We start from the raw sequence: 24431 nt of genomic DNA on the forward strand, positions 1-24431 counted from the left end.
TAGTTGCCTCGACTTCAGCGTGCATGAGTTCAAACACTACCAGTATAGTAAAAAAAAATCCTTAGTCTAAAGTAACAAGCCATAGCCATGAGCAGTCACCATGTCAGTTTATTTTACACTGAAGGTCTAAAAAATCCTTCCCTTTGGAGTTGTTATGATTCTTTTCAATTCTGAATTTTTAAGTTGGAGCAAACTTCATTTTCCTTATTTACTTCTCCCTAGGATGGTTCACTGGGAAACATTGATGACCTGGCACAGCAGTATGCAGATTACTATAACACCTGTTTCACTGATGTATGTGAGAGGATGGAAGAACTGCGCAAACGGAGGGTTTCCCAAGATCTCGATATGGTAAGTGGTAGAGTTGCAACTTGCAGTTGCAAGCTTTTGCCATTTAGACCCCTGAAGAATATTTAGGCTTTGATTCTGGTCTCTCAAACTGAAGCAGCCCATGTACAGACCACACGATCTAGATGGAGTCTTAATGAAGCCATGGGGAATCTTAACAGGTCAGGAGTTCCACATGGGCTGGATGTGAGACAGGAACCTGCCAAAACCATTGTGATTTTTTTTAATACTTAAGAAATCATAGAATTATAGAATGTTAGGTTTGGAAAGGACTTAAGGAGGTCATTTAGTCCAACCCCCTGCTCAAAGCAGGACCAGTCCCAACTAGATCATCCCAGCCAGAGCCTTGTCTAACCAGGTTTTGACAACCTCCAAGGATGTAGCTTCCACCACTTTTCTGGGTAACCTGTTCCAGTGTTTTACTACTCTCCTAGTGAGAAAATTCTTCCTAATATCTATTTCCCTTTCTGCAATGTGAGACCATTGCTCCTTGTTCTGGAATCTGCCCCCACTTGAAACAGCCTAGCTCCTTCCTCTTTTGAACCCCTCTTCAGGTAGTTGAATCCCTTTAGCAAAAGACTAATTACAAAATCTAAGTGAGATTCTTTCATTCTACCTGATTGCTGCTGCTTTTTTTTATTATAACGTTCTTTAAACAGTTGTTGGACACTCTACAAAGGTAGGATGCGTATCATCATCAATGCATTCAAGAGGGGTAGAGTGTGAATTATTATTGCTTGTGGTATTTGAATGATTGTAAAGATATTTTTTAAGCTTGCAGATTTTTAGGAAGTTTCCTAGTAACACACAGACCCACGTTCAGGTCTTCAAATTTCATTTTAAGAGTATTTCTGAATCTTGTCCCCTGGTGTGCTTGATTTTGTTTGGGTGATAATGTGACCGATATAAACCAAAGTTGTTAGCAGGAGCACAGAGTTTGTAAATAAATTTTAAGTGCAAAGTTGATCACTACCTTAGCTTGTGTAACAAGGTCTGAAACGATACAATACATATCCATACAAACCAGAAGGATATGTACGGTGGCGTTAATACTTCACATCTCTTTAGCATGTGCTATCCAGTGATCTCTGGAGACTTTTTAGACAACCCAGTCTCATAAAGCATCAGTGAGATGGGCGGCATGTTTTGATCCTCTGATAATCTATGTAAACAAGGCAGTTGACTTGCCTAATGATACACAATTCTGTTCTGTGACACAGCCAAGAATAGACACGAGTCACCTGACTCTCAAACTGGTAATCGTGCTGCAAGGTCATTCCTTAGCCCTGCTTTCCTGGAAGTGTAACATGCAGAGAACCAGAAATGCATTTCTTTTGTAGAGGTCTTTTTTTCCTCCTAGGTTTTTCTTGACGAACACAGAGACTAGAATACTCCTGTCTTGCCCTTCTCCAACCCCAAATCTCTGATTCCCACTAGCAAGTAACTCTAGTATTTAGTAGCGCCTTCCCCACCTGCTGCAGCAAGTGTGCCTGATGAGATGAACAGCACAAGCCCATTTTCTGTCTAAAGAGTTTAGTCGAAGAGCCCTGCCCCATACAGTGCGGGTTTATATATTTATCAGGGTTACAGTTTGGTAACCATTAAAAACAAGAGAGAGCTTTCAGGGTGTAGTTTTGAATGCTAAATAATGGTTGTAGCATGCACCGCTGGTAGGGGAACTTTGCATGGAGCATTCCACAACATAGACATCGAAGTCAGTGGAGCACTGTAGTAGCTCTGTGTAATCCTGAGATCCATTGCTCTTCTCCAAGCTAGATATTTGGACTGTTCCAGGTAAGTATTGGCAGTAATGAAATCCCCTTCCTGGCGCTCAGGAATTTTGGAAGACAGCTTCTGTACTGGGTAACGAAGCATGCTTTATGGCTGGAGAGAACTCCCTTCCACTTAGACAGATGGAGCTAATTTGGCTCTCCTCGTTCCAGAACTGAGTGGGATAGGGAAAGCCATGTGAGCTTAATTAACTCACATCAAAGTTGCAGAACTTTGTGGTGGGTTAAAGAGATGTGAGCTAATGCAAGTTAGACCTTGAGTGATCCTCTAGCTCTTCATGTCAAAGAGAAGTTACAGTCAGAAACGTGGTTTTGTGAAAATGACCTCCTGGGGGTCTCTCTTTTAATGGCTTCCATATCAAGGCCCCTCAGTTTACAGGTCTAAAAGATCGTTTGTTGTTTGTTTGTTTTTTTAACTGCCATACCTATTAACAAAGTGGAGAGGAGGGCCTGATGACTGAAAACCAAATTCAAGTGTTCTCTCTCTTTATGCTACACCCATTCCTAGTATCATCATACCAATTTTGGGATAACTGCTAGTCATTATATTGATAATGCACAAGGCGAACAGATCCCAGCTCGCTCTTCTAGAGCTATTATTCCAGCAGTGCTGACATCAGCAAAAACTCTGTTGGTGTCAGTTAAGCATGCAGACTTAGAAGATACACAAGGAGCAGGGGATGGATGTGTCAGTTTGACAAAATAGTAATTATCTATAACACTGTTTTAAAAACAGAAGGTGATTTAAACTGAAGAATTCCTGTTTGTGGCCTGGGCAGTTTCCACTCAGGGAACAGAAAAAAAGTTGAGACCAATTTGTTTTTCCTGAGATTCTTTTTAATTTTGTTTTCAGAAAAAGATATTTTGCATAGCGGTGAGTGGAGCCAGTTTTTTAGGAAAGTTTAGCCCTCCCATTCTGTACTGCAAAAGGAATTATTCATAATTTTGTCACAGAGGCAAACTGAGGTATCCATTACAAGAGAGGTCCCAGGTTGGGAACTTCCTTGTGTTGGATACTGCCTAAACATGGGTGAAGAGACAGTCCCTTCCATTGCAGTCTTGACTCCCCAACATTTCTGTTGAGGGATTCGCTCAAGCAGACCCCATCCACCCATTCCCATTCAAACACTACAATCTGGAAATGAGGTGAAGCTGCCCTGGTGGCACTCCCTGCAAAACTCAAGAGCTTTATCTGGTAGAAGGCAGCCAGAGTGGGTGTGCCTGAAGGAGCCTCACTACCAAGCTTCTGGGCTTGGTGTGGGCATGGCATGCTGAAGAACTTGCTTCTAGGGATGCCATCTAGACAAACCATAGAAGACACTAGAGTGGCCTGAAGGTGGATGTATAACCAAACAACTGAAGATGGCCATGACTGGCACAGTTGCACAGTGGCAATGCGTAGGGGGTGCACAGAGGTGCACACGCACCCCCTGAGAGTGCCAGTGCACCCCCTGACAGGCCATGCTCACGGCTTAGGTGATGGGCGGGGGGCAGGCGAGAGTGCTGGTTGGGGAGTGCCAGCCGGGGAGTGGGAGCGCCATGGTGCTCCCAGAAGTGGCCACAGGGCTCTCAGAAGCGGCCATGGGCGTGACCATTTCTGGGAGCACCATGGCCACTTCGCAATTGGCCTCAGGGGGACTCCCTCCTCCCCTGTCAGTCAGATTGGTTGCTGGGGGGCATGTGCCCCCACTGACTAAGGTAGCACCAGTCTCCCATGCAGTTGCAGATACTACTGACTCAGTTAAATGAAGGGTACTGTCCTTTGAACCATAATCATTGGAACAGAGGATGAACTCTGTCCTGACACTGCCCTGTATTGTGAGAATTTAAATGTGTGTGGGAGAAATTTTTTATATCTAGGTTTTATAATTTGCTCTGCAGTCAGCTCTCCAACTTTGCTCACTGGACTGCAGCCCTTTTAGCCGGGATGGCCACTCCTGACCTGAACAAAAAATGCTTCATGAAATTTGTTCTGGAGAGCAATATATAGGGCATCAACAGAATGGTAGCTGCAGATGGTGCTCTCTAAACATAGAGTGTTACTCCAAACTGTAAAGTTGTCAAGGATTTTTAGTTGTTCCCTAACTACAGGGGGGTAGGGTTTAATTTTTTTTTTTATTTGGATTTTTGCCTTTGTTTTTATAATGAAGAATATGCTGGGGTTTATGACATTAGTGTTTTGTGAGCATCAGGGGAGTTGCCCACATTTTCAAACAGTTGGCCTATTCCTGTGCACCGTGTGTGTTTTTGGCTTGAAAAAACAGCATTCAGAATAGAGTTGTTTTTTCAGGCTCATAATGGATGCGTCTCCAGTAATGTTCAACTGGACATCTGTTAAAATGCAGTTATGTCCAGAAAAGTGATTCTTTGTGGATGGCACCTTGTTACTGCTCATGTCTGCCGCCTCTGTGTCTTTGGAGTCATATCTGCTCAGTTTACTGACAAAAACAAGTTAGCGGTGCTGTCAGCAGGGCACTGCAGATCTGATATAACTGCGAAAGAGCAAACTGCATTCTGTTATCTCATCCATCACTGACAATCATCAGCTGAATCCTGATTCCTGGATCTCTGTTCTGACTGATGGTTTGTATAAGGCAAAGAAAGCACAGCTTGAGATTCAGATTGATGCATTGGGTGGTTGCGATACTGGCAGGTTAGAAAAACGATTTGACTTTTAAATCACACAGATTAAAGATGGGTGATACTAACAAGCAATAAACAAGACACAGAGACATACCTCTCTTTAATGACTGCTTTTATTCATTTTTTTCCAATTTGTGAAGAAGAATTAATCTGTAAAGATTTGTGGGCACCCCCATGACAGGAGATGGTCCTAGTTTCTGGGCCCCGTTCCAAGGATTGTTTTGTTTATTTTGGCCAGTGACTGTAATGCAAAATACATAAGAAATCCTCAGAGCAAGAAATGGTGTGCAGGACTCCCCTCATCTCTCTCAGAGACCGGTCCTTTTACAGCCCCTTCTTCTGCTGTCTTTTTCATGCTCCGGGAATCTGGCATTTATTCATATGCACTGAGACAGCTTCAACAGGAGATGGGGGTGAGAAGGTAGAGAAGGCCCTCGTCACACTCCTTCTGTTTATTCTTTGCTTTTAATATCTATTAACTTTGCTGTCTACCAGAGGTGACAGTTATTCTCTACCACAAAACTGAATACCTCTGCTCTGTACATTTAAGTATCATTATCCTGCCAATTTGCCTTTAATATTTGTATGGACCTGATAAAACCCTGGAGCAGGATTTCACTAGATTGCTTTGACTTGTTGCCTGCAAGGGGGGCCTCAAAATATAAACAGTTGTGAGGTTTGTTTTTAAGAAATCTAGAGAATGGAAAATGAAGTCCCTACAGAAGATACGGATAGGATCTCAAGGGTTTACAAGCCTTACCAGTTAGACACACATAGGAAGCAGTAGTGTAGAGCACATGATCTTATGAGGATTGCTTTTCCCTAACACTATTCATAGATTTTTTTTTTTTTGCTTGCTTGCATATGATGTGTATAAAGTGGATTTATGTGCATATGTAATATATAGAAAGTAGATGTAAGTTGTCTGCAGTCTCAGACTCGCAATTTCTTAGGGTTTATCTATACTAATAATTTCAGAATAATTTTTCTAAGGCAGTGTTGTCAGCAGCAACCATAATAGAAACTCTAGGATAGACTGAATGCCTTTCTGTCTCTTCTTGGGCCCTAAGTCAGCGAGACATTTAGGCACAAGCCTAACTTTAAGCACTCGAACACAGTAAAGCATCTGCTTTAAGTACTCTCTTGCACCAGGGTCTAAAACAAGAAATCAGTCAAATGTTCTCTAAGCTGGTGCTCTTACTATTACTGCCAGCATTCATTGTAGTTGTACCGTTGCTAAAGCCAATTTGTCATCACCCCAGCATGGGTGCATCATTACGTCCCTCTTAAGGTGCAGAGTAATGGTGGTTAGATGACCTGAACTGTATTTTTTACATACATTTCGTGGTGTGCCAGGGGTTTGGGGTTTTTTTGTTTGTTTTTTTTGGGGGGTGGTTGGGGTGGAGAAGAAACTTAAATTTAACATGTCCAGGTTTTCTAGAAGTTACATTTTTTGACAAAGTGATAAAGGGGCAGTTTCTCTAAGTGGCTTACATTTTCAGTCTTATTTTCAGTGTAATTATTTTTAACTGGGTGATATTTATTCAGTGGTATAAAATAGTAGACACATTTAGCAGAAACTAGTTAGCAATTGCAGATTGCAAAATCCCCCCTAGTACTGTAACTGTCTGAGCAGCCCATATTTTCCCTGCTATTCTCTATCTTATAGCACCATCTGTAGTGATTTTCTTGTCTTTTAAATTCAGCTGGACTTTTACTTTGAACCCAAGATCAATTGAATTTGTTCTTACTGTGCTGTTGTTTGGTCCCAGAAACGCTGCATATCTGGTGGAAATGACAGACTAGATTTGTATTAACTGTGTGATTTAATCTCATCAGAGCCTGAGGACTTTATAGAGGAAAAAAATGGTTGGGTAACTTCAATTCCGTGTGTGTGTGAATGTGTGTTTCTTTCCCTTGTCTCCCCTCTAGATTTAGGTGATGAGATAATGATGACAAAGACAGGAAGTATCCATGTTATCCAATGTGAAATATTGGGTACATTTGATTATAGAGGGAAAAGTTACTTTATGAAAATCAAAGGCAGAGCCGACCACTAAGAAGTTATCTTTAGAAAGGCTATCCAAACCTCAAAACAAACAAGCTTTTTGTGACTTGCAGCTGGCTTCATTTCTCATTTGCATATTACTAGAAGAATTCCAAAATGCCAATCAGATTGACACTAATCTGAGAGTGATCGCAATGCAAGCAGACAGACCATAGAGGAAGAGGTGGGGGGAGTAGCTCCAGAATGCTGTGGAGTTATTCATCAGCATCTCTGAATGCTCTGCAATGTACCAAGCCTTGCTTTTCAAACAGCCACCACTTAAGGGTAGGTGGCCCCAGCTGCAGCTAACCCTGGGTCAGTACTGATGACTTGCTAGATACAGAGGTTACATTTATAAAGTCAATACACAGAGGGGAGAGACCTAGTAGAAAGCCCAACAGTATTTATTTAAAATGTATATTTCCTGGTAGTCTTGTATCAATTATGACTAGCAGTTGTAGTATAAGGTTGGTAGTCATGGTAGCCCTATATCAGGACTGTATGGGTCTGATATTTTTCTTCATTGGTCCCATCAGAGTCCATAGGAATTATTAACAGCAGAAAGTATTTTTAAATTGGAGTAGGAGTATCATAAACTGGCCTGTCAGAAAAATGGCGCTAAACCAAACAGAGGAATGTCCCTCACCACCAGACTTTTCTCTTCTTTGGCATAATGGTGCTTTTTCTTTAAAGTTTAAACTCCCCTGAGCAGATTCCATTTTCTCTCCTTGGAATTGGTGCTCACACACTTCAATCAATGCATCTGCATATGCTGAAGCTGACTGATGACAATACAGATTCAAAATGTCAGCCTAGTACCGCATTTACTCCTGCTTTTTCAAGGCTTTTGAATAAATTAACAAAGCCAGTGATCCTTGAGGAATAATAAAGGCATTATTTGAAATAGATGTTCAGGAATCACTCAGGCATTCAAAAATTGTAGCTATAAGAACAACGTCAGCCTTGCTGGTCACTAGAGGAACGCATTCGTCCTAATCAAGAATAAATCAAGAACATGTTCCAAAGTGAATTAGAAACACATCATGAATATTTGTGAACATCTGGTTGTGTTTTATTCAGTCTGTTTTTCCAGAGCAGAAATATGTTTCCCCCCACCAAAGATGCCCAGAGGAAGGCAGGCTTCCATCTGTGAATTCAAAGAGATTGGTTTCTTTTTGCCTGTCTGTCCCTTTCTTCATAATGTAGGTTCTGTTGCTGCACAGCTATACTCCTTTGATCTTGTCATGCTTTATCTTTTCTCAGCATTATATAAGTTTTTTTTCTTTCAGTACTGTCGCCTGAAGCGCACAGGGAAATGTTCTGTCACAAAAGGTAGCCTATGGATTTTGGATTTGGTGGGATATAAAAACTAGTTTGGAAAGATTGATCAATACCCAAAGGAGTCGTTCAATATATGTTTTCCTCAAGATAACACTTGTAAATTTTTCTCTTTTTAAATAGATTTCTGTATTTCATGAAAGGAAGCAAAGCAATGTGAGCTTACTGTTGTTAGTATTTACCTGATCCTGAATCTTCTCTGGGTGTTAAAGGAAATTGAGTGTTGGGGAATAACAGCACTGTGTCCTATATAACTACATGAGCCTTGTTACACCTTACACTGTGAGCTGCACAAATATTGATGGGTGTTAGTGCTAGCTCGCATTCAGAGCAGTTGCATGTTTAGGCCAGCAGGGGCCTGGAGGCTGAAATGTCCTAGAATGACTATATCTTAGTGCAACACAGGTTGGGTAACACAGATCAGAGCTAATCCTGCCCTGAAGTGGCTTAACTTTGAGCCACACAAGGAGTGCGTAATACCAGTTTCAGGTATTTAATGTGCAGATATTTTGGGTGGCTCCTGGATTTACTGTGTAACAAGACCCTATGTGAAAATGTACAGAAAGACTGAATTTTGTTAGGGCCTTGTTGCACATTGCACTTTGAGCTCAAATATTGTTCAGTGTTAGTGCTAGCTTGAGTTTGAAGCAGTCACACCTTTAAAGCTAAAAACCTTTCCTGACTGTCCCCCACCTGTACAACTGTGACTGGTCACTACAGGGCTGTGAGCAGGGGCCTGACTGAGACCTACAGCTGTGAGTTGCCAGGACAGGGCTGGTGTCCCTGCTCCAGGTGTGGGGTATGTGAGAGATGGTGGGGACGGACAAGGAGGGGATGAAGCTAGGATGTGGAGAGTTAATGGGATGGGAGTAAATAATGAAATGGGAGGTGAAAAGGAAATGGGGGTGGGGGAAGGGTAGTGAAGTGAAGGGAGAAATAAAGTGAAGTTAAAAATAGAATTTTAAAAGGAAAAAAGATTAAGTAAACTAAAAAAAGGTCTCATGTTTTATTAAATTGGGATTTGGGTGTGGGAGGTGCTGGTTGTGCTTCCTAGGGTGACTAAAAGGTGGGAGTTGTCAGGGGAAGGTGCTTTTGGGGGAGCTACTGCCCCTGTCCTAGGAAGGAAGCCCCAGCTCATGGGGATGCAATCCAGCCCCCTACCTTGTTTCCTCCGCCCCTGCCCAGACCCCACTCCAGGACTTGTCTGTGCCCTGTGAAGGACTGCAATTTGGGCAGCTCATCTTAATGGAACACGACCTGGGCAACATGAATCAGAGAAACCTACCTTGGAGTGACATACTTTTAAGCCACCTAAAGTGTGCTTAAAACAAGTTTTAGGTTTTTAATGTGTGAACAATCCAGGGGTTAAGACCTCCAGGAGCCGCCTAAAATTAATATGTAAAAAAGTACCCACTTTCATGGAAATATGAATAACTGTCTGTAATACAGAGTATGAAAGACACAAAAATAGGAATTAGAAACCGATTTAAAATAAAATGGTTTCTAATGGTAAATCATGCAGCAACAAGGTTTGAAATGTGAGGCCCTTATTAACAGACTTGTTAATAATACTTGTGTCTCATTTTCCTGTTTGTCACTGAATTTTCCAAAGAGGCAGCAGTTGTAACCAGTTGATTTAGGCCTGTATGCATTTGAATCAAAGAATTACCTAAAGAACAAAAAGTCAAACGGTAGATAATCAAATTAGGAAAGTTGTCCAAGACAAACAAAGGTGACAAGAAAGCTAAAGTGATAAGAAGACACAGTGAAAGAACTTCTGTTTTGAGTGGGAAATCTTTCCGTCAGCTAGCTCTTGGTCCATCTCCCTATTTGTTTAGGCCTCCCATATTCATAGTGTCTGGGTCCTGCTTCACACTGGCCCTTAAACGTGGAATGAGATCGTGCAGACTTATGTGAATGAGATGCAAAAACAGAATTCAAACATGAGAAAACCACATTGCTTTTTGTTAGTATGGTTAATATCTTTAGGCAGAAGACAGTCTGTTTGCACCTAATGAACCAACTAAGTCAAAGATGTAAGCTTTGGTAAGCAGATGGCTTAATATAATTAGCAAAACTATGGCAGACTATAGAGTTGTTAATCTACAAGAAAAACATCAAAATAATTTTATTTAACCTTTGCATAGTGTGCTTCCGCATCAAAGCAATCTTGCGAAGATTCATTAACTTACATGGTATCCTTTGAGGTTGGTATAAGTGAGGACGAAGGACTTGTCTATGATGGATGGCACTGACAAATCTGTGCAAATTACCTGGTGAAGCCACATTTTGCAGCAATACAGTGCAATAGTCATTGCAAATTCAGAGCAACTCAGTTGCATACTGGGTATGACTGAAAACAATGCAATGAATTAGGAATTATTTTGTCCAAGGCAAGTGAGTCAGTAGAGACTGGTATCCAGGTAAAGTCCAGCGTTGTACTGACTTTCTCCCTCCAAAAGAGAAAGTAGTTGATAGGAAGAATTAATTTAAACGTGTCACAGAATGGAATAATATCCCTGAACTGTTACAAAAAAGGGTTTGTTTTTTTTTTCCTTCTGAGTAGTGAAGTCTGGATTATGGTGAAGAGGTTAGATAACACTGGAATATTGTAAAACAGATGAGAGATGCGATGCATCTATTATTTGATAATTGATGACTCGACTCTACATGACTCTTTGTCTTAGAGAGGTGATAGCATTCTTTCAGAAATGCCAAGCCAGAGAATTGCATTACCTCACTGTGGAATGAAGGCAAAATTATCCAGCCAAGCTTTTCTTTTACTGGGATAGCTTTAAGTAAATGACTGTAGAAATGTTTTGCTAAGAAGCAGGGTAAACATATTGCTTTTGGTTGCTGGCCTGTTAGATCTGTTGACTGGCTGGGCTGCAGCTGTGCAGAAAAGGACCTGGGAGTTACAGTGGACAATAAGCTGAATATGAGCCAGCAGCGTGCCTTTGTTGCCAAGAAGGCTAACAGCATATGGGGCTGCATTGGTAGGTGTGCTGCCAGTACCTACCAATGTGTTGCCACACCTACCACCAGTGCTAGGGAAGTGATTATTCCCCTCTATTCAGCACTGGTGAGGCCATATTTGGAGTGCTGTGTTCATTGTTGGGCCCCCCACTACAGAAATGATGTGGACAAATTGGAGACAGTCCAGTGGAGGGCAACGAAAATGGTGAGGGGGCTGAGGGACATGACTTGTGAAGTCAAGCTGAGGAAACTGGGCTAATTTAGTTTGTGGAAGAGAAGACTGAGAGGGGATTTAATAGCAATAGTGGTGGCAGAAGACAGAGCAAGGAGCAACAGTCTCAAGTTGCAGCAAGCGAAGTTTAGGTTGGATATTAGGAAGAATTTTCTCACTAGGAAAACACTGGAACAGGTTACCCAGAGAGGTGGTGAAAGCTCCATCCTTGGAGGTTTTTAAGACCCCGCTAGACAAAGCTTTGGCTGGGATGATCTAATTGGCACTGGTCCTTCTCTGAACAGGGGGTTGCACTAGATGACCTCCTGAAGTCCCTTCCATCCCTAATATTCTATGAATTTATCACCAAAAGATGGCTGGTGCTGTGCAAATAACTGATTTTTTTTTTTTTTTTTTTCAGCTCAGCAATCAAAAACATAATTGACAAATAGAGATAAAAACATCATTTAATTGACTAAACATTTCATTTCTAGCACTTCTAAGAAAAGCAAAAGAAATTAAAAAGGCTGAAAGAATGGGATTCATTACCCTTTTACAAAGAGATCAGGGAGAAGAGCTCTTGGCCAGGAAGTTGGAGATGCAGGTTCAGTTCCACCCTATCCCTGAGTAGAGTTCAACCCACATCTTTCTCCCTTCAGGAAAGTGCCCCAAGTAACCTACTATTGAGTGTTTCAGGATGCTCCCAGTCTTTCTTGTTGACACAGGCCCGCACAGTATAATCACGTGTTCTACGAAGCAGGCGTAGAATCCAGGTGTCCTGTCTCCCAGGCTAGTGAGTCATTTTTCAGTCTTTACCTGTATCTGTTTTGATGACTCTTTTAAGTCCTATATACGAAGTGGAGCAGCTCCAACAGAAGGGATTGCAGTAGCGTCCTATAGCCTAGGGCAGCGGTTCTCAACCTTTTGAAACCCCAGGCACACCCTGCCATAATTCCTGCAAAGTGACAGGACCAGGTGCTTACTTCCTTACACTTAAAATGATCTCATGACACCCCAGAGGCCCATGACACCGCGACTGAGAATCACTGGTCTATTGGTTAGGGACACTGATTGAGGAAGTGGGGACCCTCAAATTCACCCTCTGTCTGAGTGTGAGCGGCATCACTGGATACAACTTTTAGTGTATTTGAAACTCAGCGTTTGTTTTGAATAAGTAGGACAAGGGTAGCCACCCTGTGGTATGTGTGTCATAAGTGGCATTGGCAGTCTCTGCATGTAGCACGCAACAATCCAGGGAGGAGACGGACAGCACAGCAGTAGATAAGAAACAGAAAGCAGAGCTATAGATCAGGCAAGAAGCAGGAAGCAGAGCAGCATGGGCAGGGTAAGGGGATGGTGCAGAGCCAATTTGTTGTACACCTGCCAAAAAGGTTGGCCCCCACAGAAGCAGGAGATACTCTTCTGTTTTATATCCTGGTAAAAGCTCCTCTCTAATTCATGTTAGAAGAGAGATGGGACTGCTGGAGTATATATTATTATCAATAGGGCCCTACCCAAATCACGGTTGTGCAGATTTCCTGGAAGTTGTGAAATCCATGTGTGGTGGGGGGTGAAAGCTTACTAAAATGCTGGTGGCTCAGTGAGAGCCAGCAGTCCTCCTGGCCATGCAACCCAGCACAAAAGGGGCTGCTGGTACAAGCAGGCAAGATGACTGCCTCCTCTGCCTCTTACCGCTGATTAGCTAAGAGAGCTGCCTCTCATGCAGCCTCACCCCTCTCCACCAATCAGTGGCAAAGGGTAGAGCCACATGACACAGCCCTCTCTACCAATCAGCGGTGGCGGGGGGAGCCACTGGGGCCCCTCAGTCAAATAAAGGCATGGGGGGGCCCTGTCAAATTAAGCCCTTGACAATGGCAGCTGGCTCCACATGATCTGTTCATGCCAGCTGTCACCTCAAGTTGGGTAGACCTCTAATTATCAAGCAAAATAAAAAAAATAAAATAATGCCTTTCTTTATTACAAAAAAAACCCCCCAAAAAACCCAGCAGCAGCATCGTTGTGTTAACACAAGTTTTTGAATCCAAATTAGCTCATTAGAATTAAGACAGCACTCTTGACAAAGTAACTTGCATTTTAACTCAGGTTAGGTGTTTGAATTCAAACTTATGTAGGAGCTTGAGCTTGAACTCAGTCTGTTAGCCTGATTTAAAATACAAGTCACTACTATTTTAAAACCAGTAATCTTATATTGGCAAATCTTTCTTTGTAGAGAAGACATATCATACATGTCAGGAAAATTATCCCTTTATATGTATTTGATTATACAATGGCTACTCTCCAGAAGAAAGAAGGGGTAGGACTAGAAGTTGGAGTCATTTAAGAGAATCATAGACAAGTAGGGCTGGGAGGGACCTCTAGAAATCATTTAGTCCAATCCCCTGCCTTAGGCTGGAGCATCCCTGCCTTCAGTTCAGTGTACATAAACCACTTTCAAAATGGCCGAAACTAGTTTAAGATAAACCTAATTGGATGTACTATCAGACTTAAGTGATTTAGATCAAACCAGTTTATGGAACTTCTGTCCCAGATCCTTTCCCAGTTCAAGTTAACTCACAGTCCCCCAGCATCCCAGAATGCTTTGCAGCCTTGAGCTGTGCTGTCTGCTCCAGCAGAGCAGGGCTGCCACCTCCCCCAGCTATCACAGAGCTAAGGTACTAAAGCCTTTGCTCCCTGCCAGCACCTATGAGTCCAGTGAGATGGGGGGAGGGCAAGGGAATGGACCCAGAGACCCTCCTAATCCCCCCATCTGTACAGAACAAGGGGAAGGGAAGCCCCAGCAGGGTTGGCATCAGCTCAGCCATACCCCTACCCAGCTTGTGAGAGGGGGGGCAGAGCAGGGGTGTGTGTGTGGGGGGGGGCAGCTGGAGTCTGCCTGGTGCAGGGGGAAAGCCCCCACCAGGGGCTTTTTGCTCCCTTGCAGCCTGGTTTGCCAGGCTGGCATCAACTGGGGGAGGGGGTAAAATGGCTTGCCTGGATGCAGGGTTACAAAAAACCCTCGATGGGGACTTTCACCACCCTGCGCCAAGCAGACCCTAGCTAGGGGGACTGGTGCTGGGCCAGTGTGTTCCCCTCCCTGCCCCCATGCCTGAGCTGATCCGAGCCCCGTGACCTGGGCTGCAGGGAAGCAATAAAGCCCTGGTGGGGTCGTTCCCCCACAACAGGCAGACCCTGGCTGGGGGAGCCAGTGCCAGGCTGGGTGTATGCATTTCCCCCCAGCCCCTCTCACAGGCCAACTGGAGCCATGCTAGCCAGGCTTGGGGTAAGGAGTGAAAAGTCCCAAGGTGGGGGCTTTCCCCGTGCCAGGCAGGCCCCGTCTGGAGGGTCTGAGTCAGGTGGTGCATTCCTCTTTCCCACCCCCCTCTGAGAGGTCAGGGCTGCATAGAGATTTTCTGCTGGCTCTCCCCTCCCTGTGGCTCACAGCAGGGGAGGGGTGGCGAGTTTCCAGCATCCAAGCAGGCCTGGGCTGCCACAGGGCTGAGTTTGGAAACCTTAGGCAGCTGGCCATGAGGAGTGGTGCCCGTGAGTGTCCCCAGGTTCATGGTCTGAGCCAGTGCAGGCTTCTTGCCTGTCTTGGCCATGCAGGTATTTAGTTGGTTATTATCAGTTCAAGCTATGCAGCTTAGAAAAACCTGCAAAGATTGAACTGATTCCTCCTTAGGCTTTTGATCCTCTGTACTTAGCCAAAGTGTTTCCTTCTTTAACTTCTGCATTGCTGCCAGGATGATTCAAATGCCAGCATTGGCCTGAAAAGGCAGCTGAGCTACATTTGATGTTTACCAGTGGTTGTGACTTTTGACTTGCAGGTGGTACTTAGGAAATTTAATTCTCTATTCATTTCTTCACTTATAAGCCTCTACGGGTGGCTTGTTTATAAAAAATATCCTAATTTGCTAATGAAGTTTGTTGTATGAATTGCTTAAAATCCATTTAAATAAATAAAGCAAAGAAACATCAAATTCTATATTAACACTGCAGCTGTTCCTCAGTACTGGAAAAATATGATGGGGATCTGGGAACTTTTCTTTGTGGGGATGATATTGGTTAATAAAAGGACAAAGAACACAGCAATATCATACAACCAGCTTGTATTGAATATTTGCTTCGCAGCACATGATGGATTTGCTGGTTAAGATGAATGATTCCTATAGATTCTCTGGTTTCTCCAAGCTCAACAGGGTAATTCCTGAGCTCTACTCTGTTGCAAGAGGACAAACAGTAACGAAAAAGAGAGGGGGAGATGACTGTTTTAACTGCCAAGTGGATGAGCTTTTTGGAGCTTCCTGCTCACATTTTTATCTCTCTTTTGTGGGAGGTTTTGCCAATATTTTTCAGCTGTTTGAGTGTTCAAGCACGATGGGAGGTGAGCAATGCTGAGAGGAAAGGCCTCCACTCCTGGAGGTACGAGAGCAAAACGAGAAATGCAAGAGAGTATGGAGCAGTCATGAATGCCTGGACCCTGTTATAGAATCCCTCCATCCAAATTGTAGAAAAGAGAATTTATCTGTCACCATGACTGATACATTTGCTGCCTGGAGGGTGCTGGGGTGGGGGGAGGGAGGAGAAGTACTGAAAAACTTGGGTGCGAGAGGTTTAAAAAATACAGTGCGTTCCTGGAGACAGGGGAAAATGGAATATGAGGACATGGCAACATTTGCTGCATGATAATATTTAATTTTATTCCTGTAGACCATCCAGTAATTTAAAATACTGTAAAATTAAAGGGTAATTAGTCAGCGAGAAATCATGTAAAAAGCCAATTAGTATGGCACCATTTTGATTTATTTGACTGTTATTCATATGCTTTTTTTAAAGTGGAAAAGGATTAGTTGAGATAGATAATTTGCCTTATATTTTATGTGATTATCGCATTAGATTTATACTTTAAAAAACCCCCATCTTCCTTTTGTATTAGCTATCTGAACTATGGGTCCAAAACCAAAAGGAAAGAGTATGAAATACCTAACATTTAGGATCCTTGGTAAACCCTTAGGAAATAAACTTTGTGCTATAAGTCTGCCTGTCCCCAGGGAAATATGTACATGTTTAGTAGGAAACAACCTTCCTGTCTTCTTTCAGGTCTTTCATGCCTCCGGAAAAATCTATTCACCGAATTGTACAGACGTACTGGTAGTTTGTGTTCTCTGGCTACTGTAGACCTAGCCTATACGCTGCTGCTACTACTACTACTACTTCTGAAGGCCAGGAGACAAAAATTATTACCAGTTAATATTGACTTATTCTCCTTCTTTCATTCACGGTACAAAGAAGATGGCTAAAAAAAAGATTGCAGTAAACTCTCCAGCTATCTTGGCTTGTGACAAATTGTCTGTGTTTCCCTTCATCTCAGATTAATGGCTCTTTTTAAGGACAGTCTGGTGAAATTTGATGTCATATTGCTGACAGTGAAGTGTAGTTTATGATTGTCCTTGCTCTCCTTACATATACACCTAAATTCTTTCATGATGTTTGCTAGAAAATTTCTTGTAATGTTCCTCTTTTGACAGTGGAAAGCCCTATTGTTAATATAAGAACTGATTTAGAGATAGTTATGGGTTTTTTTAAGTCTTGTGTGTCTACATATGCATACACCAAACTTCTCTTAAATGGTTAGCATTTTTCCATAAAAACATTTTTTTCATGATCTACAGATTTTCATACCCACTTCACTTTTCCATTTCAATACTGTAGCCCTGTTTCACCTGACAGCAGTTTTCAGGGTAAGAGTATATTATATCATCTGTGAGATCACAGCAGTTTGCAAGGACCTAAGTCCTAGCAATTTTCTTCTTAAGAAATCTAGGTTTAATCTTACACAAGACAAGGACTACTCCATAGTCAGTCTCTTATCATGCAAGGGACCTTGAAAGTTATCAGCTTAATTTTCTAAAGGGAAGAAGCCCAGTCTAATGACTAGGACTTAAAGCTCCAATGTTAAATCCATGCAGTTCCATGTATCAGTGAGTATGTATCCCATGGCCATGCTTTGTGTGATGCTGGCTTGTGGCCTTCTAAACATAAAAATTCAAACCCAACAGCACATAGAAGCTTACATTATTCATGCTACCTGACACATTCTCTCTCATGCACACACCACTTAAATGAAGTGACATGAGATATGTCACATCTTACCTCACCTTGTTAACCTGAGGGAAGTGGTATCTCTTGCTTATCAGCAAACAGAAACACCAGAGGAGACACAGAAAGAACATTTTAAATAATGCAACCTCTCAAACATCCAGAAATGCATTTCTCTGAACGTTATTTCAGAAAATAGAATTTTGGGTGAAGGAAATCTTGTGGATGGTACTGCTGTGCTGGGGACTGGCAATGACAGAATGCAGGTTAAATAGCACTTTTAATAAAAAATGCTGTCCTAGAGACGGTCAAGAAATATATTGACTATCAAACCCTTAGGTCTGGTGCATGGGTTTTCAAATGAGTTTCTCATCTGTAACAAATGCGTGACAAAAGCCATGTTACCAGTCCTATCAACTCATCTTTACATAAGGAGTCATTCTTGCAAGAGAGCTCAGAGTCTTTTTAAACATTTAAAACCTTGGTAGTGCAAGTACAAAAACACTTACATTGTGTATCGGTTAAATTTGATCTACATGCAAATGCTTAACAAAAGACAAACTCAGTTGTCTCATTATACATACCTTCTACTTGTCCACCTATTGAATTTGTCTTCACCATGTAGACAAGGTACCCCGCAACCTCATGTTCATAGTTTTCACTCTGCTTCTTGTCCTGGGAGAATTGCAGCTCTCCCGGTAGAAACTAGGAGGTTGATACCTGGAAGATCTTCCTGGCAAGAGAAGCTCTCTTGCCAGAATGACTGGGATTGGTCCAGGAAAGGTGCAGAAAGCTGGTACAGAAATTCTCATAAATTTCCCGTTAGAAATGGATACCTGTTCACAGACAAAGTTGTGATGTTTGGTTTGGGTTAACTAGAAGTGCTGTTGTAGAAATCTGTGCTTGTGGATGAAGAAAGTAGGAGTGGGCATTGTTTAATGGCTCATTTTTCATTTCTTTTCATTTGCTCTTGTGGCTGTATAATAGATGCGACATGTAAACCAATAATAACTGATATAGAATGTCATGTTTTTGTGGGTGAATACTAACAACAGAAAGAGTGCAGCAAAAACCCTATTTGCCACAGACTGAAGCTTGTTTGCATAGTTACTTTCTTGCTTTCTGCTGATCCTGTTCTCAGTACAATCTCAGTGGGATACAGCTAGAAGACATCAGGAATTTAGTGGGAATTTCTGCTGTAACTATGTAAAGTTATAATACTAGGTTGTTTTTCCCCCATGCATTTATGAAAGATGTTAGACCAAAGGGATTGGGCTAATTTTTTTTTAGTTATTTCCCTAGTATTGTCAGTACAACAGCATGTTTATTTTTCTAAATCATATCCATGTATGAAACCTAGCCTCAGCACAAGTAATGAATAGTAACATTAACTTTCAGGCCTTTCTTCACTGATAATGGCATTAGACAACATTGTTTCCTTTCACCTTTCTTATTTGATTTAGTGACAGAGGTCAAGAACATATTCATACCAATGTTGACAGAAGTAAGGCAAGATTCTGAGATGTGTGTTTTTAAATTGAGCAGTTATATTGCATATTCCTTTTAGAGAGAGGTAGTTAGCTATGTTAGGCAGAGCAGGATGGTACCTTATAGATTGACTTGTTCAGAAAGGCATGAACTTTCGTAGGCTACAGCCTACTTTTTCAGATGCTATGGATATTCATATAAATGTTCATAGCATCTGATAAAATAGCCTAAGAAAGCTCATATCTCTTTAAGCAAGTTAGTCTATAAGGTGCCATACTGTCAGGCCATACTGTCATGCCATAAACCCTTTAACGTTTATAATAGATTGTCTCTTAAATATCATATTTGATGCAAGCTGTTTTCAGTGTCATTCCTATTTCACAGACCTGCAAACTGTTTTAACTCTAGCTAAAAAGATTAACTCACTTGTGGAAACATCAACTCTGATGTAGAAATAAATTTCAGTGAAGCAAGCGTAGGATGCATTGTCAAGATGCTCAAGAAGGCTAGATTTTGTTTTAGAAACCTGAAAAATGGGTATACATTTAATTGTAATGACTACAGGACTGATGAAATGACATCTTTTGATAACTGCTTGCCTAGTTTGTTGTGTTTTTATACATAATATGTGATATAACAAGATAGTGCACACTCCAATTAAGTTATATTTGTTTTTCTTCAATTTTAAACAGAATAATATAGCCCTGGGTTCCTAGTTTATTACTTAAGCTTATAACTGGAGAAAAATGTGTTGTGTTATATGTGATAAGGCATCACACCATACCTCCCTCACCCCCTGACTTTTTCAAAATCCTAGATCTATGCATAGGTGATGACTAGCAGAAAACGGTGCCACTCTTACTGCACTGCTGGATACTAAAGGTGGCTCCTGTGACCTGCTTGTGTTCTGGCTGCTGCCATGGCTGCTGCCCAGGTGTTCTGCCCTGGCCAACTCCTGCACATGCCTGAGACTTGGTTGTGTGCCATTTCTGGATTTTCACTTGTTCAACGTTACAGGAAAGTAAATAGAATTCACCAAATCTGGATGCAGCAATGTTGGCCAGCTGGTACAAATCTCAAGGCATTTGCCCAGAGCTTTGTGAATGACCACAACAGGCATGAATCAACTGAGGAGCATGAAATCATGGTTTGAAGAATTGTGTTTAAAAGAAAAAAAAGTCAGGACACGATATTTAAAGATGCTAGGTTAACAAATAGATTGCTTGTTTATTTAGGAGAAAAAAAGAGCATGCCTTTATTATTTTTTTTTTAGTTCCTTTTGAAATTCCCTAGAAATACCAAGGTACTTTTATACTCGTGAGAGAGAATTCTGGAATAACGTTGAACAAGTGAAATTCCCATGGATGGTACCTATTCCTGACCTAAATACATTTTGTCTATAAAGCGAAGGTCAGAATGTCATTTATATGTAGTTGATGAGGACCTTCCTCTCAGCTGTCCGCATTGCAGTTCTGGTGATATGAAAACATTTGTGTAGACTGTGAGAACTGGGATGAAGAAATAATTACATTATGAGATTTATGGAGTACATAAACATCTTGGTTTAATTAGGGGCATGGTGCTAAATATAGACAGTTCTTTCTCCCCCAAGTATGCTTTTAGCAGCAGAGTTGGTAAATGTTTTCTCAAGACACAGGGGCTGTTAAAAGAGAAGTGAAATTTGATACTTCCATTGATTTTTTTTTGCTAGAGAGAGTAGTATAAGATCCTATCTGTAGGAAGTCTGGGAGATGATTCACACATTTCCGGAATCAAGGAAGCAAGACTTTTGAGGTAAAGTATTGTTGCTTATTGGACCAACTTGCAGATGTGGGACAGGTAAGAGGCTTTTAGGCTTCAAACATGCTTCATTAGGTTTTAAAAGGAAGTAGTTACAGTGCAAGCTAAGTAGGGATAGAACAGTTCCTCTTGCTTTAATGTTATTATGTTAGACCATTAGCAAGAGAAGCGGGCAGTTATCACCTGTAGAGGGAAGACCAGCTAGCAGAGGGTGACTAAAAAGGCCCTTGCTACATGTTACATATGTTACGCAATTAACTGGTTAATTGTGCAATAAATTTAGACTGGCCATAAGTGCCAAGTAAGACCAGCCACAAGTGCAAAGTAATTATCACACCATAGAAATTACTCTCCAGCTATACAAAAAAAAAAAAAAAATCCAACCAGTGACAAAGTTAGTACCTAAAAATGTTGGCTTATCGGATCCTATAATGGATCTCCTTGTTAATATTGGTCTTCTTTGAGAGATGGCTGCTGAGGAATGCAAAGTGTTCAACATTCTCCAGCTCCTGTCCGTCAATGAGGATCTTTGCCGGGGGGGGGGGGTTGGCCCAGAACAGGCTGGTGAAGCATCTTTGTTTTCCGATGTTAAAGGTCAATCCCAAGCAGTGGTATGCTTGTGAGAAGCAGTTAGGAGCCGTTTGTTGGTCCTCTTCAATATGTGCAACGACAGCACAATCTTTGGCATACTGAAGTTCTACAATTGAGGCTGAAGTAACTTTGGTATTGGCATGGAGGCAGGAGAGGTTGAAAAGGTTGCCATCCATCCTGTATTCACTGCTGATGCCATATGGGAGACAGTCATGAATGAGCATCTTGATGACTGCAAGAAAGAAGGAAAAGAATGCAGTCATGCAGTCCTGCTTGATGCCAGTTTGAATGGCGAAGGGCTCCGTAGCTGAGCCATTACGTATGATGGAAGCAGTCATCTGGTCATGAAGAAATCTTAGGATGGTGATAAATTTTCCTGGGCAGCCAAACTTTGATAAGATCTTTCATAGAGCCTCACAGTTAATGGGGTCGAAGGTTTTGGTCAAATCAATAAAGGCCAAATCATCATGATCATGACATCAGGACTTGAACAAAACTCCTATTATGCAAGGCTGTGGTAATCCCAATTCTTATCTAACACTGTGAAGCTTGAGTGACCTCCAGGGACCACCTGAAAAATCTGGAATGCCATCACCAGCACTACGTCCGGAAGATCCTTAGCATGAAGTGGGAGGATCGTCTCCCAAAAGTCAGTGTCCTCTCTGATGCTAACACCACCAGTATGGAAGCATTGATTATTCAACATGAGTTGCAGTGGACAGGGCTTCATGTGCACGGGTCTGATGTATGTTTATCTAAACAATTGCTATATTCCCAACTCAACCAAGGGCAAAGGACACAGGGGCCAGAGGAAATGCTTCAAGGCCACTCTCAAGGCAAACATTTAGGAAGCGTGGCATTGACACCACAGATTGGGAAAAACTAGCCTGGGACAGGGCTACATGGTGATGCCTAGTGGGAGAAGGCACATCTTACTAGAAACGGAAAGAAAGGAAACGAGACTGGGAAATACATAGTCCGACTCTGGCAACTTGCCACAGGTGGTGGTTAAAGGGAGCTTTGGCAGTTGCCAGAACATGTGTGGCTCTAGGATCAGCCTTCTTAGCCATCAGTAGAATCATTTATAACCCTTTACTTGATTCGTGGGAGTGAACATCCTTGACCAGGGAGGGATCATTGCCCCTGCCACCTTGTAAATGAATAACAACTCTGTAGCTGGTTTCTATCTAGCTTTAATTTGAATGTGTGGCAGGGCCCTTAAGTCCAGGGCACAGTATTTTTGCTTGCCTTTTATGGCATAATACTGATTTTTAAACTAAAAGAATATTTGCCTAGTGAGTGAAGTGGACCTCTAAACACTTCCACCTCATATCTCTCCCAGCTATAGGAGTTGGCCCAAATATTACAAATCTTGATTCTCTCAAATATCTGAATCTTAGAGCTACACCTAGTACTCTAAAATAGGGCCTGAGAAGTACCCAGATGGCAGAGGTGAAACAATGTTTCTCTAGGTAAAACCAAAGCATAATTTCTATGAAGCATATTTTCAGCTTGATGAATAGTTTTAATCCTGAAGCTCCGATTTATGAGAGTAGAACTGCACTTCCAAAGTTTTGCACTAAGTGGGGATGTCACACTTATGAGTTTTGGATGTTTATATTTACTTTCAAAGCACTTTTCTACTCCAAAAATTAGAGAGCTAACTATAGCTATGGAGTTATGCTAAACATATGACTTGGATAGACTACATAAACAGCTCCGTGAGAGGCAACTAAATTACATCTGTTTACTGCAGCCTTTGCTGACTTTGTTCTTTTAATATAGTCAACATGAAAACAATCAAATGCTCATGTCTGCATCAGCCTGTCACACCATTCTCTTAGAAGTCCACAGTTACCTAGCATTATGTCTCCACAAATTAATCTCATTAAAACCTGTCGGCAGTGCACAGCATGCCAGAACTCATGCTTCTGTTTTATGAGCAAGCAAGAACAGATTTCCCCCCCCACCCTTTTAAAGCTACAGGTAGGTACAGAGCTGTGGTTAGTAACCAGTGGATTCATCTAGATTTCGGCAAACGCCATTATGGATGTCAGAAACAAATTCCTTACATTCATGACATGGCTTTCATGGAGACTAATACCAAACCTTGAAATAAGTTAATTCACAAGAACTTTTAGTAGGTTTTACAAGCATCAATGAAATTTTCTCCCATGCAGAAGATGTAGAAGATTGATGTGGATTTACTTAGGGGTATCAACCAGTGGAGACCAACAGCACTTGTCAGAGTATGAAATATTTTTTGTTTAGTGTCCACTGTACTCATTGGGCCAAATTATCTTTTAACTCATAAATCAAGTATATGAGTATCATGCCTCATGAATGAGCCAAACAAATATTGGCTCCTAGAACTAAAGTCTATTCATGGCTTGCTGTAGCTGGGAGGGAAGGTCCTCTCTGCACATCTGCATACCTTTGTACATCTGTACGCTTTTGTACATCTCATAGATTTAATAGACATTAGGGCTGGAAGGGACCTCGGAAGATCATCGAGTCCAGCCCCCTGCCCAAAGGGCAGGAAGTCAGCTGGGGTCATAGGATCCCAGCAAGATAAGCATCCAGTTTCATCTTGAAGGTGTTCAATGAAGGCGCTTGAACCACCTCCGGTGGCAGGCTGTTCCAGACCTTGGGGACTCGGACAGTAAAGAAATTCTTCCTTATGTCCAGCCTGAAATGATCTTGAAGTAGTTTGTGACCATTAGACCTCGTCATCCCTTGGGGCGCTCTGATGAACAAACGTTCCCCCAGATACTGGTGGTCACCCCTGATAAACTTGTAGGTGGCCATCAGATCACCCCTGAGCCTGCGCTTTTTCAGGCTAAAGAGCCCCAGGGCTCTCAGCCTGTCATCGTAGAGTCTGCTTCCCTGACCTCTGATCATGCGCGTGGCTCTTCTCTGGACTCTCTCAAGCTTCTCCACATCCTTTTTGAATTGTGGAGCCCAAAACTGGACACAGTACTCCAGCTGCGGCCTCACTAAGGCCGAGTACAGGGGGAGAATGACGTCCCGGGATTTGCTTGAGAAGCATCTATGGATGCAAGCCAGCGTTTTGGTCGCTTTACTAGCCGCCGCATCGCACTGC

The 24431-nt window shown here is 42.1% G+C and overlaps 1 protein-coding gene across 2 annotated transcripts in view; it reads left to right on the forward strand.

The window, feature by feature from the left end:
- The first annotated feature begins 227 nt into the window (after positions 1–227).
- SASH1 (SAM and SH3 domain containing 1) overlaps positions 228–24431 on the forward strand; it is a 141816-nt gene continuing 117612 nt past the window's right edge. For both annotated transcript variants that reach the window (XM_006038352.2, XM_025194851.1), the window contains exon 1: positions 228–351. In XM_006038352.2, coding sequence (XP_006038414.2) covers positions 307–351 — 45 coding nt within the window. In that variant the 5' untranslated portion in view covers positions 228–306. The remainder of the gene's footprint in view (positions 352–24431) is intronic.

Source organism: Alligator sinensis, unplaced genomic scaffold (assembly GCF_000455745.1).
Source record: "Alligator sinensis unplaced genomic scaffold, ASM45574v1 scaffold179_1, whole genome shotgun sequence".
Lineage (NCBI taxonomy): Eukaryota > Metazoa > Chordata > Crocodylia > Alligatoridae > Alligator > Alligator sinensis.